This window comes from Onychostoma macrolepis, chromosome 07, assembly GCF_012432095.1.
Source record: "Onychostoma macrolepis isolate SWU-2019 chromosome 07, ASM1243209v1, whole genome shotgun sequence".
NCBI lineage: Eukaryota > Metazoa > Chordata > Actinopteri > Cypriniformes > Cyprinidae > Onychostoma > Onychostoma macrolepis.
The window spans coordinates 2,581,849-2,599,339 of record NC_081161.1 but is presented as its reverse complement, the minus strand read 5'-3'; the positions used below and the strand labels follow the sequence as shown (position 1 = coordinate 2,599,339).

Sequence of the window (17,491 nt, the reverse complement as noted above, 5' to 3'; positions counted from 1 at the left end):
TTTAAGAAGCGAGAAGACAACAAAATCATCCTCACTGCTTAAAGACTCCATTTAGTGCTGTTTTGAAAATTTACGGAATAATTAATATGCATCGGACTGTGCAAGGTTTCTGTGAGTGACGAATTTTTAGGATAACAAATACGAAAAAGTGCATACGAAAATTTCAGACTCGGTGTGCAGAGATCTTAACCCCCTAATTTACAGTGTTATGGCTCCGACAAGGTTTTGTTTCGTCTTCCACACGCTGCCAACTCACACCAGAAGCATTAAGGTCCTTTCACATGGGACGCGGCAAGCGGTGGAATCGCCGCGTGGCTGCCGCTTTCTCTTGTAGTGAAAGCATTTTGTGCAGTAGCGTGGCTGGTGTAAACACAAGCATTGACTAGAGTAGCTGCGATCACCTCCGGTGGCCACGTCGGAGCTGTAACGCTCTGAAATCAGACCGGCACCGTCTGCGTTAAAAGCTAGCTTATGGAAGCAATTTGGTTTTTATAAAGTTGAAGGGGCCAAGACCCTTGACAAGAGACACACTATATGCAAGTTGTGTCAAGCCAAATATTTTGGAAACACTACAAATATGAGAAACCATATTACAGAATATGCTTAAGTCTGTATTGATTTACTAAAAATATGCTGCTACAGGCACATGTTTAATTTCCTGTTGGTTCTTTGTAACCTTGTTGTTGACTTGCCAAATCACTTCCATTTGTTTTATTAATAAAAGATCTTGGAAGTAAATTCATATGGGTCATTCCAGATACTTTGCTTTAATAGTCAGACAGTGAGAAAAAAGAAAATCTGTATTAAAACAAAAGATGCATCAATAATCGTTTTATCATTGCATCGCAGCCCTCTGAATCATAATCGAATCGAATCGTGAGGTGCCTAGAGATTCCCACCCCTAATGGTCTTGCAGGGTTGAGCGTCAGTGGGCCAGCTGTCTGTATGCAATTAGTGTTTTGGGGACAAACTGTTTTTTGCTTGCATATTTCTCTATTTAACAAATTAATGATGTAAAGGAAAATCAAAAAAGGGGTTATAACATATGATTTATTGAATGTATTTTGCTTCCTCTGCTGAAAGTAGAACTTAAATTGTAGAACTGCTTTAGTTATTATTATGTATTATTATTCAATGTCACTGGTAAACTGATAAAATGTTTCAAAGCATCAAAGAAATTGTCTCCTGTTTCATAAGATATGTACACAAATGAGTTAAAATCAGTTAAACAGAGCTTGTGTACATTGCATAACAGAAACATTTAGAGATATGAAAACCAAAAAAATGCCTAATAGAAGCTTAATCATAAGCAGTTTGTTCAATTACAGGGGTTATGAGATAAGCTCCTTTCATTGGGAGAGTTAATAACAACTTGATGAATGAACGTTCAGAACTGAAAATTGCTATTTTTAAACAATTTCATACTTATTTGGGAAGTCACATATGTCCAACTCCAGCTGTCAGTCACTGATTTCAAAAAGGGGACATAGTAAAAGGTATGTCAGTGCAGTCAGGACAATGAAATATTGTTGAAAATAGTGATCGGGTGCACATTCAACAACTTCTGAAACAGAGGTAATTCAACCAAGTCAATGGACAAGTGCCCAACTAAATGGAACACTAATTACCATAATGGTAACAGACTTCAGCAACCTTTGTACATGTACCATATTAAAGAAATAAAGCCAAACTGATTTGTAATAAGCTAATATGGTAATTCTGTTTTTGGTGTTGTTTAATCATCCTCTGGTGAGATATTGATTTCATATAAGGCTGATGATACACGAGGCAACTTTTTGAGCAATGTTTCTGGGCAACTTTGGGCAATGTTGCCATCAATGGGCAAACAGCTGAGACACTGGACCTGTCTTAAATATCCAGATAGAAATTTATTATCCATTCTCAATGGGAAAGTGCCCAAGCAACAGTGTTAAAAAAAAGTTGCCCGGCAAAATTGCTCAAAAAGTCACCCTGTATATCATCAGCTTAATGCCGTGTGGCTGTAAGTCAGTTGTAGCTGTTGTGTTTCTACTAGAGGTCTGCTACCCGACCCGAACCCGATGGGTCCCAAAACACTTTCGGGTTTCGGGTCGGGTTAATGTTTAATGAATAGCTTCGGGTTTGTAACTAAACTAAAACTATATGCAGTAGGCTACGTTGCTTTCATAGACACACACACACATTATTGCACACAGATATCAGAGATCACGCAGTGAACACACAGCATGGAAACTTTTATTAGTAAAATAGCTTTGATAGGCTACTGACTCGCAACGTTATGTTTCTCTGCAATGAAGGGGTAAAATTTGCTGTTTTTGAAGTAACTAAGCCTCATTGCTTGTAGAGAGTGATGCGCAGAAGTAGGTTCATGCACGCAACTTTCATCCCTCTCTCTGTCTCTCTCTCACTAATTCAAATAAATTATATAATTAATTAATTCAAATAAATTTGATCTTAAACCACATCTCTGTGTCTGATTTAAAGCAGGCCGAATGCTAATGAGCCTTAACTGACGAAAATGACCATAATTTGCACGGTGGAAGAACTATCGTCTTGTCGTATACAACCATTCAAAAACTCGGCAGAATTTATGTGACCGCTGCACCTGATGTTCATAAACTTTCATAATATGTTTTCTTTTGCCATGTGAACTGGCATAGCCTTGATGAATCTGTTTCTTTACATATATGTGTATACTGACCATTGCATGCAATCATGAAATACAGCATCTTTTTTTTTTTTAAATTGGCTATTCGTTAAAAAAAAAAAAAAAGTTTTTGGGTTCAGGCTCTAAATTTAACTGTGCCACTCGGGTTGGGCCAGACAATCTCGGGTACGGTCCGGGTTCGGGCTTCAGTTTAAAGCCCGTGCAGACCTCTAGTTTCTGCTCACCTTTTTTCTGTTCTTGCTGTTCCTCTTATCCTCAGTGATTCTGCTTGTTAACCGCAGGTGTCATCACTAATGCTCGGTCATCACTTGCAGAGTGAATCTACTTTGTTTCACTAGCTACAACACTGCTTCAGTGTTACTTTTACTCTTTATAGATCAGGACCATATGCAAACTGAGCAGTGTTTGTTTAACACTGGGGGTTTTACTGTGTAAACATGTAACCAGCAACATGTGTTTTTCTGTATTAAATAATATATTAAAATTAATTTGGAAAATTGCCTTGGTCTTTAACTACGAACACACACTAAGAAACGTGATATGTAACACATACACAAGTGTTGTTGTGGTCTTGCTGGGATCATACCAGCACCCAATAGACAACAAATGCTGGTCCCAGCATGCAAAACATACCTTATGCTGGTGACCGGCAATGCTGGGTTTTTCAGCAGGGAAAGCAAAAGCATGCCTCTCACAAAGCACACCACCAGAAACAGGGCTATAAAATGCTGTCCCGCATTTGTTTGTTGTTGCTTCTATATGAATCCCCCTCACGCTATTAAGTGCTGACCTAAACAATCACCAGTAACACTTCTGTTATAGAAAGCAAGCAATCTGTCTTTTTTTCAGACCACAAGGTAATACAAACGGTGATAACAGAATTGGACAGAGATTGAAACTTTATTTTGCTGGACAGTGGGATTTGGAGGAGGACAGGTCAGGATTGAATGATCCTCTGTATGAGTTCATGAGGATGATGAAGAGCCATATATACTCTAAACACACAATACTGGACCTGAATCAGCCCTCAAATGTTGCCAGGCAACAGGTAGATGTTATCTTTATGGGATACACATAGACACATATGCACACGTTCATGCATGACTGTGAATATAGTTTTCCTGCAGTTCTCTTTGTTTTGGTTGTTCATGAAGGCATAAGCTCTTCATTTGTGATGCAGTAGTCATGGATGCCACTGAAATAATCCTGCAGGCTTTATGTACCATAATCCATTTCTCTCCGCTATTGCAACCGGGCCTCGACTAACAATAATCATGATCTAATACCGCAGTTTAACCTTGAGCCTAATCCCTAACCCCTGCAGCTTTCAAAGCATCTTCAAGCATGGCTCAAAAAGATTCACAATTTCCAAAGGAAGTTCCCTAAAAATGGTCTGCTTTGCATGGTGCTTCATTAATCCCAAAAGTGTTTTGAGATTCAAATCTTATTCTTATTCGAAGATTGCGCTACCTGCAAACAATCCAGGAAGTATCATTTGTGTTGAGGTCCAGGAACAAATTAGCAGCTGGGTCATTCTGTGTAAACTCAACCAGAGGTCCCCGGCTCAATTCTTTTATTTTGCTAATATTTTTGTCCTTTTTTACAATTTTTGATAGAGGGAAACAAGAGATATTTTTAGTTTCAACATTATTTATTCCTCAGACATTCTGCTTTAAATAGAGTAAGTATCAGCTGCATACTGAGTGACCAACATTTGGTTTTAAACCACTGACAATGGGTAATATTCAACAATCTGAAAATGGAGCCTCATTGAGATCCCCATATTTCTGGGACTGAAGATTCCGAAAGAAAAGTTTATTAAGAACTAGAATCTAAAATCACATTGTGATATCTTTAATTGTTCTTGAGTTATAGGCATGCAAACTGGATAAAATATTATTTATTGCACTCAGACAGGTATGTTCAATGCAGTTGCTTTGACAGAAGAAAGTGAGATATAGCTCTAGTTTCAAAATTATTTGTTCTTCAAGCATTCGTTTTTAAAAGAAAAGAAGGATCATATTTTTACAAAGTGACCCACTTTTGGTTTTTGACCACTGAGAACGTGTACATTTAACAAATTACTCCTAGAGCCATATTGACATTCCAATATCTCTGGAACGAAAACATACAGGGACTTAATTAAGAATTAAGATGCCGAAAGGAAAATTTGTTAAGACCTAATATCTAGAAGGGCATTAAGATACATTTAATACTTCTTGAGTTACTGGCATGCAAACTTTGGAAAAAAACTTGAAAAGTGCTGTTTAGTCTTTTTTTTATTTTTTATTATTATTATATTTTTTTTTATGGTCATCATTGGCATATAGTGCAACAAAGATTGCTAAAGACCTACCAATCTGTGTAAAAATAACAATATGATGGTGCCATCTTTCTTTCTGAAGTCATTTTTACCCCCTTGTAATTTGGCTCTGAATCTCAGGTTAAAATTGCCCTCTACAAAATCATGGATTACTCAGTAAATATTAATCCATGACATTTAATATTTTGGCTTTCATCACTATACATGTCTATCTTTCCTCAGAAAAAATATTAGCAAAATCAAAAATTTGAGCTGGGGAAGTTTTTGAAATTTGGTTGATTTGACACGGAATCACCCAGGTATAAGAACAAGTTTTTGCTCGCGCATTGAACAGGGCGTATCTAATCAGTTACATTTGAACGGTCTGCACAAATTTTTGCTGTTTGCACATTTAACTGTAAACATCCACAGATTCAGCAAACTGGTTTCGGGATCAATGCTGCAGTTATTGCAATCACATCCCTGCAGATACTGCTGGTTCATCACATGGCCTCAACAGCAGTTCACATACTCCCACAGGATTGTAAAGTTTGGTCAAACACTTGAAATCTTGAAACCTGCAACCCTTGTGTTAGCAGCACAAGATCTTAAAGGAGTTGCATTATGCATGTCCCTGTTATACACATGCAAGAAACTGTTTTCAAAACTATGTCTGTCTGTTCTTGGCTCGGTTCCCTCATTCAACATCTTGAATGCAGAATCATGTGCATCATACTTCAAAGTTAAAACGTGTCACATTCACAATCACCAAAGTCAAGTTTAGCAGATAAGGGATTCTTTTATCCCTAAGCCATTTTCTTTGAGATTTTGGCCCAAAGAATTCCTACACTGCCATTGTTGTAAGTGAACTTGAATTAAGGCGGCCAGGAGGAGTCTTGCGCTGCTGGATCTCAGCAGTAGGGGATTGTTGGATTGTGGAGTCATGCTCATTGTGTCATTCTGTTCACAAGGGATTAAACAATGTCAAGTGTCTGCAAAGTCCTGCTGGGTTAAGCTGAACAAAATTTGTCCTGTTGAAAGAAAGAGAAAATCTTTGGAAATATCAAAGGCTCATCGGCCCTCTGCTTGGATCTGCTGTTGTGTTTCAGAAATGCCGACTTACAGTAAGTGGGCAGGAGTCATACAGGGATAGAAAGCTTCATATGGAGGTAGGGAATCTCTGTATGTTGATGTCAAAAACATAATATTAAAGATGTAACAAGTGCACTAGAACAGATGTATCTCACTGCGCCATTAGCTTAGGCTGATGTGTCAAGGATGGCCACCGCTGTCTTTCAACGCTAATTGCTTTGACACCAGACAGGTCTCTATGGTGATATGAAGTGAGGTGAAGCGTTTGAGAAAAACAGCCTAACAAAAGGGAAAGAAAAAACACGCTGGTGCTGCAGGAAGATGTTCGTACCGTGTTTTAACGGCGGTGTAACATGACTTAAAGGCAGCATTGGTGTCACGAGCCATGTGATTGTAGTCCCAGAAACGTAAATGCTGCCTCACTTGGTGGTCTTTGATGCCAACTCGGTGACTTTTGAACTTGTGTTGTACTTCAGTTAAGTATTTATATAGTATTTCTAAGCATTGTGCAGTTATCTTGCATCAAATTGTTAGGCATGATGGTATTTTTGTTAATTTTTTAAAAATTTCTGTAATCTTAGCAAACAGGAAGAATGGTTCCTTAAAAATTTTATTGCTAAATCTATGGCTAATACTTACTGATTTCTGTGCTACCACGCTCTTGTTCACGTTCAGTTACAGAAATCTGTTTGAGATTGATTTTACTTTGCATTATTGCTCTTATTGCTAGCACTCTAGAATTCATGAGTCATCGCTTAAAATGTAAACTGCATTAATGTTGATATTTCTTTGTAACATGGGTAGTGTATAGCCTAATTTACAAAGTTACCATGTAGGGGAGACTGAGTTGTAACACTGTCAGTTTAAGCATCAACCTTATTAATATTTTAAGATGTAGGATGGGGACATGAAAGTAGAAATGACTCACCTTCCGTCAGTCTTATTAAATTATTGTCATTTGCGGTTCTAACTAAATGTTTCATAAATGTGGATGATGAACTGTAAAATATCTAAGAAACTTTAAATCAAGATCAAATTTACTTGAGAAAAATGTATAAGATAATAAGAAACGTTGACTAATTAGCTAAAACAAATGTTATGCTTCTTTGCAGGAAATACAATAGTAATTGTTTTAATTAATGTGATACAGCAGATCTACTAAATCTACTAAATGCAACTACTGTATAAGGCATGAAGATATTAAGATATTATAAACTGTAACATAATTTTTTTTATTTATTTTGATACATTAATGCTTATTATACACGTTTATAATGGTATACAAGATACTGTAGCCTATATTTCCAGAACTTTATTATCAATTTTATGAAACTGATCTTGTTTTAAGAATGTTGAGATAGTTTACAGTCTGGAAATGTGTCATCTTCTAATGCATTTTTACAGTGAGACAAAGGCATCCTTTTTGGCAGCGTGCATCATCTGCAGAACTTGAGAAAGCGAGAGCGAGGCTGATTTAAAGTGTGTTTTGTGTGGGTGTTGCAGGGAATTTAGAGAGTTTTCTGTTCTGTACTGGTTCAGGTAAAGGACCTTTCTGTGAGATTTGTTACTGACGCTCCGATTATCCCAGAGGATTTAGTCTTACCTTGTGACAAGATATGGAAATTAGTTTTGGAGATATGAGCTCCAAAAGCTGCCTGGTAAATCTGGATTTATCTCGAGTGCATAAATAATATAGACTATAGGAGAGGAGAATGCTAAGATGGTTCCCGATCATTCCATATCAGTAGCAAGTAGTGGATTTCTAAAATGATGAAGAATGGTCATATAGCTATGTATCATAAAATGATTTTGATGTTTACATGTTTTCACAAAGCTAATATAACTGTGTTTTGCTCACACAACCAATAAACTCCCAGTAGTATAACATTTTTGTATGTTCATGTTAAAATATTGTAAGTCTTTTCGTTTATTGCATTAAAACATCTTCATCTTCCCAATACAGTAATTATTAACTACAGTAAGACAGTAAAAAAAAAAAAAAAAGCTATCTATATTATTTGTTTTTACTGTCTTTTGTTTGGTTATTATTATTAATTGTCATTTTTGGACCATTGCTTAATAAATCCTTGGTGAACACAAGGTGTCAATGATGTCTGTGGTGTAATTATGGTTACAGGCATCTTTACTTTATTTGCCTTTAGTCAGCATATAATCAGAACTGACCATACTTATTTTCTGTGCAAACATCTGATTGGACAAGATCTGTAAACTGTTCAAGCACCATGAATTGTTTCAGCTCTTGGAAAGAAATCAATTTTTATCCAATGTTAGACAGTATCACTTTAGTAAAATGCACCCTCGTCCTTCTTTGCAAATGTAAATGTGTATATTTTTGTAAGTATGCTGGTCCCACTGGCAGAATCATCTAGCTAGTCCATTATTTTAAAACTGTCATTGATCCACTTCAGTGCATGTCAAATTTGGACTATTTTTATCTTGACATTGTCTTAAAAATGCGCCCCTAATGCCGTGAGATGCCTTCGGGGAGCAAACTTCAGTGTGCTTGGCTTTATATAGCGCTAAAACACAAGAGATCTGCCTTACAATTGATTCCAGCAGAGTTTGATGTTCGTGTGTTGCCCAAATGCCCAGAAAAAATAAAATAAAAAGCACATTAAACTGCTGTGTAAATAATCATACTGTTTTGTTGGAAATGTTCAGTTCTGAAATATAATAAAATATGAAATATAAGATTATTATATATGAAATAATATTATATGTTATATACATACATAGTCAACATTATTTATTCAGCATAGTTTTGCTGCTTGCTGTTTGAGCAAGGCTTTTGGAAGAGCGGTGTGTGTCTCACACTTTTCTGAATGCATGTTATATAAACTTGTATTCATTTTTGCAGATTTTCTCATGTAGCTGCAGAGAGATGGTGAATAAGAGGTTTTTTATCTTCATTTCCACTTCCTGAGCCTCAAACATCGGAGAATTCATCTCTATCCAGTAATCCTCACATATACGCCCTTTGGTTTTTACGCTTCCCACTCATAAACACACACGCATTTTAGCTGTTCTTCACACAAAAGTGTTGATTGCCTTAGAAGACTTGAAAGAAGTCATATGGACTGCTTTTAGTTACTTTTAATAGCTTGCCATCCTAAATCATTTATTACCTCAAAAAGAGCAGCTTGGGTATTATGCTTATTAACATCTTTATTTTTTTGTTTAGTGGGATAGAGAAAGTGACATGAGAGTAAATTATCCAAATATCAAATGCTTCTCATTTGGTGACTCAGACATGTACAGTACATATGAACTGAATCCATGACCCTGATGTTGTTTTTGTAATGCTCTTCCATCTGCAAGTACATTAACACAGAGTGAAAACTGTGACGGTCTGTAATGTAAAGCTCTTCCAGCTCGGCTACAAGCGAAGGTGTGATGCGTTTGCTGGGGATTTTGTGATCATTTTTTATTCTCTCTAATCTCCTTATTAACTAGCTTTGATCTGTCTCTTCTCATATTTGCGAGAGAGCTTGTGACACCTGGGTCCATGTGGGTGGGCAAATAGGTCATGATTAGCCTTAACTACAGATTTTAAGGGCGTGTTTTAGTACCACATTAACCAGCAGAATCCAGGCTATTATACCAGAAAAGGATGGTTCTGGCAAATGTACTTCCTTTTTTAATATTATTCTTTTTATTATTATAATCATTTATTTCAAATGCTTTCCTCTGAAAAATCATTAAATTATGATGTGAAAGTTATGTAATCTTTTGCATATTTGTATATATTATATAGATTTGAGCGCTAATAATTTTGTAAAACATGTGAACTGCATACTACGGTGGCCGGGAAGTGCAAAACAACATTACAAAGTGTGAAACACTTTTACAAAGCTTGAGACAAATTTACATTTTGGAAAACATTTTTACATATCATAAAACACAATTACATGGGAAAAATTCCCTCGGCCGCAGTCCATGTTCGGTCACCATAAACTTTTATTTACGGCATTTACTCCACAACCACAACACGAATTTACCGCGCTCACCAACAACAACACCTTTCACCGCGTCACTTCCGGTGTGTGGTACATTCCCTTTCCGTGAAAAATCTGTCATTGTAAATTTGTTTCGGGACTGGTAAAAGTGTTTTGCGTCTTGTTAATTTGTTTTCTAAAATGTAAATTTGTTTCGTCCTTGGTAAAAGTGTTTTTCCCATGTAATTGTGTTTTATGATATGTAAAAATGTTTTCCAAAATGTAAATTTGTCTCGAGCTTCGTAAAAGTGTTTCACACTTTGTAATGTTGTTTTGCACTTCCCGGCCACCGTAGTATGCAGTAGCAAAATGCACCACACTTAAAAAAATAAACAAAATAATTTACATTATGTGACATCGCAAAATTAAATAAATAAATAAAAACTTCTGAATGGTTCTCTTCCAACTGTGAAAATCACTATTTATTTATTTATTTATTTATTTACTTACGTACTTGATTAAAGGAAAAACGTATTTGATATTATTTATTGAAGAGTTAGAGCGGTTCAAGCATAAAGCCTTGGGGAACACCACATCACATCAAGATTTACTGGCCACAGCTGACAGAAACTATTGTTCTACACTGAACATCTGGTTTATTATGGTGTAGTTAATAATTTGAGTTTACAGACTAACGTGGTCTCAGGTTGTCTCAGTTTAGGATAGGAGCAGGATTGGGTTTAAGCTTTGGATGATTTACGCTTCAGAAGCAGTTTACCGTACATCAGGGACTAAGTGGTCTTGATGCTATCACCTAATAAATGTTAAAAATAACACTTCCTGTCCATATGAGACCAGTGAAAGCTTGACCCTGTAACCACACAAAGACCCTCAATTCACCATTGCATCTGTTGCTCAAGTGTGTGTGTGTGCTCACCGTTGTCTGTGGACTTAATTACCACGCCTCCAGATCATTGTGCTGATATCAGCGCTCATCAGCATTAGAAGAGTGTCTGAATAGTAAATGTTAATGTGAAATAGAGATGCATATCAATCTCTCTCTTAAATAAACATAGATTACTGCAATGATGCATCCATGAAACAAAAAAAAAAAGAGATTTTGTTCGGTCAGGTTTAGTAACATTTCACACTGTTAGACATACACTGATTACATTCATTTGAGGCTGATGTGAAAGTTTATTTTTTGTTGTTGCATATTTGACCTTATTTTTTTTTGCAATGACTTGAGTAACAGATTTAAATGTCTCCTCAAGTGTCACAATTTTAAGGAATATTACTTTAAAAAAAAGTTTTTTTAAGAGTTTTTGAAAAAAAATCTTAATGCATTTTGCTGGTCTTACTGTGAATGATTCATCCATGCATTTTGTATATGTATATTATATATACAACTGTATTTATAATATATATACAATATATATATATATATATATATATATATAATATCTAGATCAAGTTTAAACCCAATCCTGCTCCTATCCTAAACTGAGACAACCTGAGACCACGTTTTTGTCTGTAAACTCAAATTATTAACTACACTATAATAAACCAGACAGATATATATATATATATATATATATATATATATATATATATTACATAGATATTCTTGTAAAACCTGTGAACTGTATGCAGTAGTAAAATGCACCAGACTGTAAAGATTACACAACTGTATAAGTATTCACATAATAACAAATATATAAAAAGTAATATATATTTTTATATATTAATAATAATAATAATAATATATATATATATATGTATATATATGATATGACTCACTTCTTTCCGCTGACGTCGCATTCATATCTGCCTCTATTCTGGTGTGCAGCGCTCACATTTCACAATCTAATCAATAACTGATGGATAATATAAAGTCCTGCCATGCTTTTTTCTTGTTTGATAAGCAGTTTCACTTGAACATACGTCACAGTATGGAAGTCAGTCAAAGTTTCTGTGTCTTACCGACTTCATATCGACATTGACTGTTAATAGGGTTGCATGCAAAATGTGGGACACAATGCTGATTACAGCGAGGAATGTCAAGAGTCTTCAGAGTAATTTCTAACAAATCTAATAGTCTTCATTTGTGCCTCTAATGCTTTTAAGTAAAGAGACATTTAAGTGTGCCCTATTTGTTGAAAGTGCTTTTACGCCAGAGAAATTTCCACTATCATGCATTTCAAAGACAACATAATGAGTAAACACAATCTAGATCAATTAAACATGGACATAATTCCTACAATATAATATCCCATAATATAAGGGGTGTGGTGTTCCTGTCCCACAGTCAGCCTCTGTGTGCGTGCGTAATTACGTGTGTATGTATGTAAGGAGATCCCGTCAGTCTGTGTTTGATCCTGAGCGGCAAGGTCAGTCATGACGAGGACTGAAGGTAAGGAGCTGCAGGCAGAAACCCGAGGCTCAATCGATCGAAGCTATTTTAAAAGATTAGGGAATTAGCTAATGTTGAAGGCAGAGCAGAGATGCAAGACTTTCCTTACTGAAGCATCATATGATACTGCTGCTGTGGGATTGTAGCTGGAGAAATACTTGCTGTTGCAAGGTTGGGTGAATTTGCTCAATGCATTCGAAATGGGGTATTAGTGTTTTTTTTTTTAAAAGGACTTGACATTCAACAAATTTCAAAATCTTCAGGACAATTTTACTGAAAAAATGACATTCTAAATATTGTCATGAAAATAAAAGGCAGACATACCAAATATAAAGAGATTCATGTGCATTTTTCAGTTCACTCAGATAGTTATGCTCATAATATGATGTAATGAAGAAAAAAAAATTAAATTTGGCAATTTATTAAATTAATGCATAGTTTTATGCGCATAGTATGATTTGTAATGAAAATTGTATTATATTTAAATTATTATTTTTTTAATTCACTCAGATAGTTAAGCATTTTGTAATGTGTGATTTAGAAAAACAATATTACATTTATTAATTAATTAAATTCACTCAGAAAGTTATGCTCATAATACTTGTAATGCAAAAAAACCCTTTTTTTATTTTTTATTTTTTTTATTATTAAACTCACTCAGTCATGCTTATAATATGATTTTTAATTTACAAAAAAAAAAAAAAAAATCTTAAATTAGTGGCCACAGACTTTTGGATGGAAAATATTAAAATTAAAATAGTTTTAAGTTACATTCCTGTGTTGATGAATCATCAGAATGTGTTACATTTCCTTAAAATTGCATTTATTTAAATTTATCCTCCTGTTATTCCAATTCAAATGCCAGTTCAACATCCTGAGGATTCAAATTCCAACTCATGAATCAAAAAGGAGCCAATTCTGAATTTCACCCGATTCTCATCTTTTAGATTAGAGTATAATATAGTATTTTTAATGAATAAATATGAATATGTATGTGTGCGTGTACATACAGTGGTCACAGTGTTGGAGTCGGTGGTACTTTGCAGGTTAAAGCAGGTCTGATTGCAATCACTCTCTATGATGATGCTTGTGAAAGGCTAATTATCATAATGACTGAATTTACTCTATAAATGTTCATTCAGCAGCCTGCGATCATAATCACAACCTTCACCAATTCTGTTTTGTTGGCCCTCATACCATCTCCAAGGTGACCCTGACACACACACACAGAGTCACTCCCACATCATGACCTCCTTAGTCAATATGAAATTGACCCTATGTAATTACTGCCGAAGTCTTATTTAAGATGTATTGTACAATTGATGTCAGTGTTTTGGGGCTTTTTTTTTTTTTTTTTTTGCAAGATGCTTTTAAGTAATAGGCTCAATCTTCAATCTGTAATGCTTCCAATTAAGTCAGCTCAGCGCTTCTTATTATCAGCTTCACTTTTGATTCACATCTTCAAATCTTGCTCTGAGCCGCTTAGAGAAAACGTAACTACATTTAGTTAAAATCCCTGAGCACAGCTGCACTTTTTAGCCGGTTAATGGGCCTTTCGGTTACACATTACATTTACCAACATAAACTGGTGTTATAGCCGGAGCAGTGATTTGGTGTTTTGTTGATTACAGAGACATGCAGACATTTATCTCATAGTGGCTTATTTTGGGATCCTTCACTTAAATGAGGAGGCTCTCCTTTTTTTGTATTAAATGTTGGAGATTGATGATTTGGCTCCTTTGTGATTTGTCCTGAAATCCCCTGTAGGTGATGAAAGTGGCTCCTTTTGTAATTAGTTCTGCTTGCAGAAAATTGGGTCAGTAATTAGCAAGTGGGGGATGCTTCAGATTTACAGATTTATTTATTTATTTATGAATTAATTTGTGCATTTATGCATTTATCAATTTGATTATGTTTTTTTTATGCATTTATGTATTTATGCAGTTATTCGTTTGTTTATGAATGTATCTGTTTATTATTTTTTTCTTTATGCCTTTATCTATTTTTCAATTATCTATTTTTGCATTTATTTATTAATGCTTTTTTTAATTATTTGTGCATGTATGCATTTATTTATGTATTTACACATTTATCCATATATTTATGAATGTATTAATTTATGCTTTTACTCATGCATTTACCCATTTATTTGTCTGTTTATTTAGATATGTGGAATTATATTGGACATTTGATGAAGATACTATAAAAAAAGAAAAAAAAGAAATTAGCGTTCTCAGCTCTCTGAATGCAAATAGATTTAAATTACAGTTGAATAAAGGTATGGAAATGGATGCTTATTTTTAACACTCTGTCTGTTCAGGCTGGTGATGAGTGAACTGTGTGCAGAGACTTGAGGTACAAATTGATTTTCTCCTTTTAAAATGGCCTTCCAGGGCTCTATCTTGGAGCTAATTTAGCCCTAAGAGCTAATTTTAGAGTCTTCTTCATCATGATTGAGGTTCCAATGGTTCTACTTTGCCTGCTGAACTGATGACCTTTCAGCTCGATGGTGCTTTGTTGCAGTTTGTTGGATTGAGAACACTGAAAGGACACAGTTTACAGCTTACTCTGACCAGAGCAACACACTTCATGAGACCATCTGACTGTAAAACCGTTCTTGATTGAACTGGATTAGAGTAGATTGAACCACATTGCTCCAGGCTGGGCCGGATTGACTGTGTTATTGTTTTAAGTGTCATTGGCTGTTGGGTGTGGTAGCATCTTTTTACTCAGATCTTGGAAAGTGCTGGTGCAGTAAAAGTCATTTGATGTTTAGAAGAAATATGTTTTCCCAGGACACACTTGGCATCATCAGAGGTCGCACAGTCAGTGAGGTCATATTCAATAACATATAGTGAGGTCACAGCACTTGGTGAGGTCAGAGGTTAAAATATACACTCAGTGACGTCAAAAGTCTAAGTCTAAGTCGTGACGTATTGTCAAGTATGGTGACCCATACTCGAAATTGGTGCTCTGCATTTAACCCATCCAAGTGCACACACACAGCAGTGAGTAGTGAACAAATGCGCACACACACACACAGTGAACACACATCCGGAGCAGTGGGCAGCCATTGCTCCAGCGCCCGGGGAGCAAATAGGGGTTCTGTGCCTTGCTCAAGGGCACCTTAGTCATGGTATCGAAGGTGGAGAGAGTGCTGTTCATTCACAATCCCCACCTTCAATTCCTGCCGGCGCGAGAACCATTAGGCCACGACTAACCCAGGGTAGTCAGGGCCACGACTAAGTCAGGGCACACATTCTGTGAGGTCAGAGGTGACAGCACGCACTTGGAGATTTCGGAGGTCAGAACACATTTAGTAGGGTCAGGAATCACAGAATATACTTTGTGAGGTCAGAGATCAAAACTCATTTAGTAGGGTCTAAGGTCACAGCACAACCTTGGTAAAACCAAAATACACACTCAGTGAGGTCAGGTCACAAACTCTTATTTAAGGTCACAGCATGCATTTGGTGAGATCAGAGGTCAAAATAGATGCTTTGTGAGGTCAAAGGTCAAAACACACATTCAGCACACACTCTGTGAGGTTAGAGGTCAAACACATTATCTGGGAGGTCAGAGATAAAAGAAAAAAAAATGTTTCTGTGAGTTCAGAGCTTAAGCACACACTGTGAGGTCAGAGGTCAAACACACTCTGTGAGATTAGAGGTCAGACACTCTATGTGAGGTCAGAGCTTAAACACACTGTGAGATTAGAGGTCAAACACTCTCTGAGGTCAGAGGTCAAGCACACTGTGTGAGGTCAGAGGTCAAACACACTCTCTATGAGGTCAGAGGTCAAACACACTGTATGTAAAGGTCATAGGTCAAACACTCTCTATGAGGTCAGAGGTCAAACACATTGTGTGAGTTCAGAGGTCAAATGCACTCTGTAAGGACAGAGGTCAAACACACTCTCTTTGAGGTCAGAGGTCAAACACACACTGTCAGTTGATGTGGTGTTGTTGGTGTTTGTCTCTTTGAGTCTGATGTCGGTGTTTTGTCCGCTGCTCCTGTCTCTCATCTCTGTGCTGTTGTCTCTTTTCTTTCTCTCTGTGTTTTGTTCGTTTCTTGACTGTGAAGTTGAGCCCTGCTGCAGTGGAGGATGAGAACAAGCTGTCGGTAAGTATTGTCCGCGTGTGTCTGTTTACTCGTGTTTGTGCTGTGTTGTGTTGTAAAGCATGATGTTTATTTAATGAAACCCTGTGATCCACAATAAAAGAAAGTCCCACTCCCACTATATATATATATATATATATATATATTTCAAGACAAATAATAGAAGGATAAGATAAATTAATTAATTAATGGATAGATAAATACCCCCAAAAAAAAAAAAAAAACATTTTGGTGCTTTTATGAAAGACAGACAGATGGATGGATTGATGGATACAAGGAGAGAGAGAGAGAGACGGCACCTTGACATCGGCCAGCACTGATCCCTGATCCTCAGAGCAATTTACTTAGTGTTTGTCTCAGCACAACAACACACACACACTCCTGACACCTGTGTGATTGTGTTAATCAGCAACTGACTCTTCAGCTTGCCCTGACATGTTGCCATAGCATCAGCTGCTCTGAAGACAGATTAAGCCCGCCCTTAACCCTTGACCCCAATCACCCTCTGAAGGACATCCAGACAGCTTTGATTGACGTGTTTCTCCTTCTATCACAGGCCAAGCCCCGGCTGCAGAGAGGAGGAAGCTCCGCCTCTTTACACAACAGCCTAATGAGGAACAGCATCTTTCATCTGATGATCCACACACTCGACCCTCTCAGTGAAGGTAACACACATACACAGACACTCCATCCACATTGAGTAGGAGCAGAATAGTGCTCTGAATTATTTAAACTTAATATTAAACCATATATGTAAGGTTCTGGCCTCATTTGTTAATATTTCTCATGTGGTGCTGTCACGGTGCACACACACGAGGGAAGTGAGGAGACGAGGATAAACTCAAAATACAGTCTTTAATCCAAAACTCAACGGGGCAAGACAAGGCAAGGCTGGGACACACAGGAGCACAGGGATCGTAACGAGTAGACTAGACAGCACT

The 17,491-nt window shown here is 36.5% G+C and overlaps 1 protein-coding gene across 6 annotated transcripts in view; it reads left to right on the top strand.

Moving 5' to 3' along the window:
- Window positions 1-17,491, top strand: part of LOC131544902 (sodium/potassium/calcium exchanger 2-like) — a 51,226-nt gene that overhangs the window by 3,429 nt on the left and 30,306 nt on the right. For 4 of the 6 annotated variants that reach the window (XM_058783398.1, XM_058783394.1, XM_058783397.1 and 1 more), the window contains exons 3-4: window positions 16,515-16,553; window positions 17,107-17,215. In XM_058783398.1, the coding sequence (XP_058639381.1) occupies window positions 16,515-16,553; window positions 17,107-17,215 (148 nt within the window). The remainder of the gene's footprint in view (window positions 1-16,514; window positions 16,554-17,106; window positions 17,216-17,491) is intronic. The other 2 variants (XM_058783399.1, XM_058783396.1) reach the window with 1 other exon arrangement.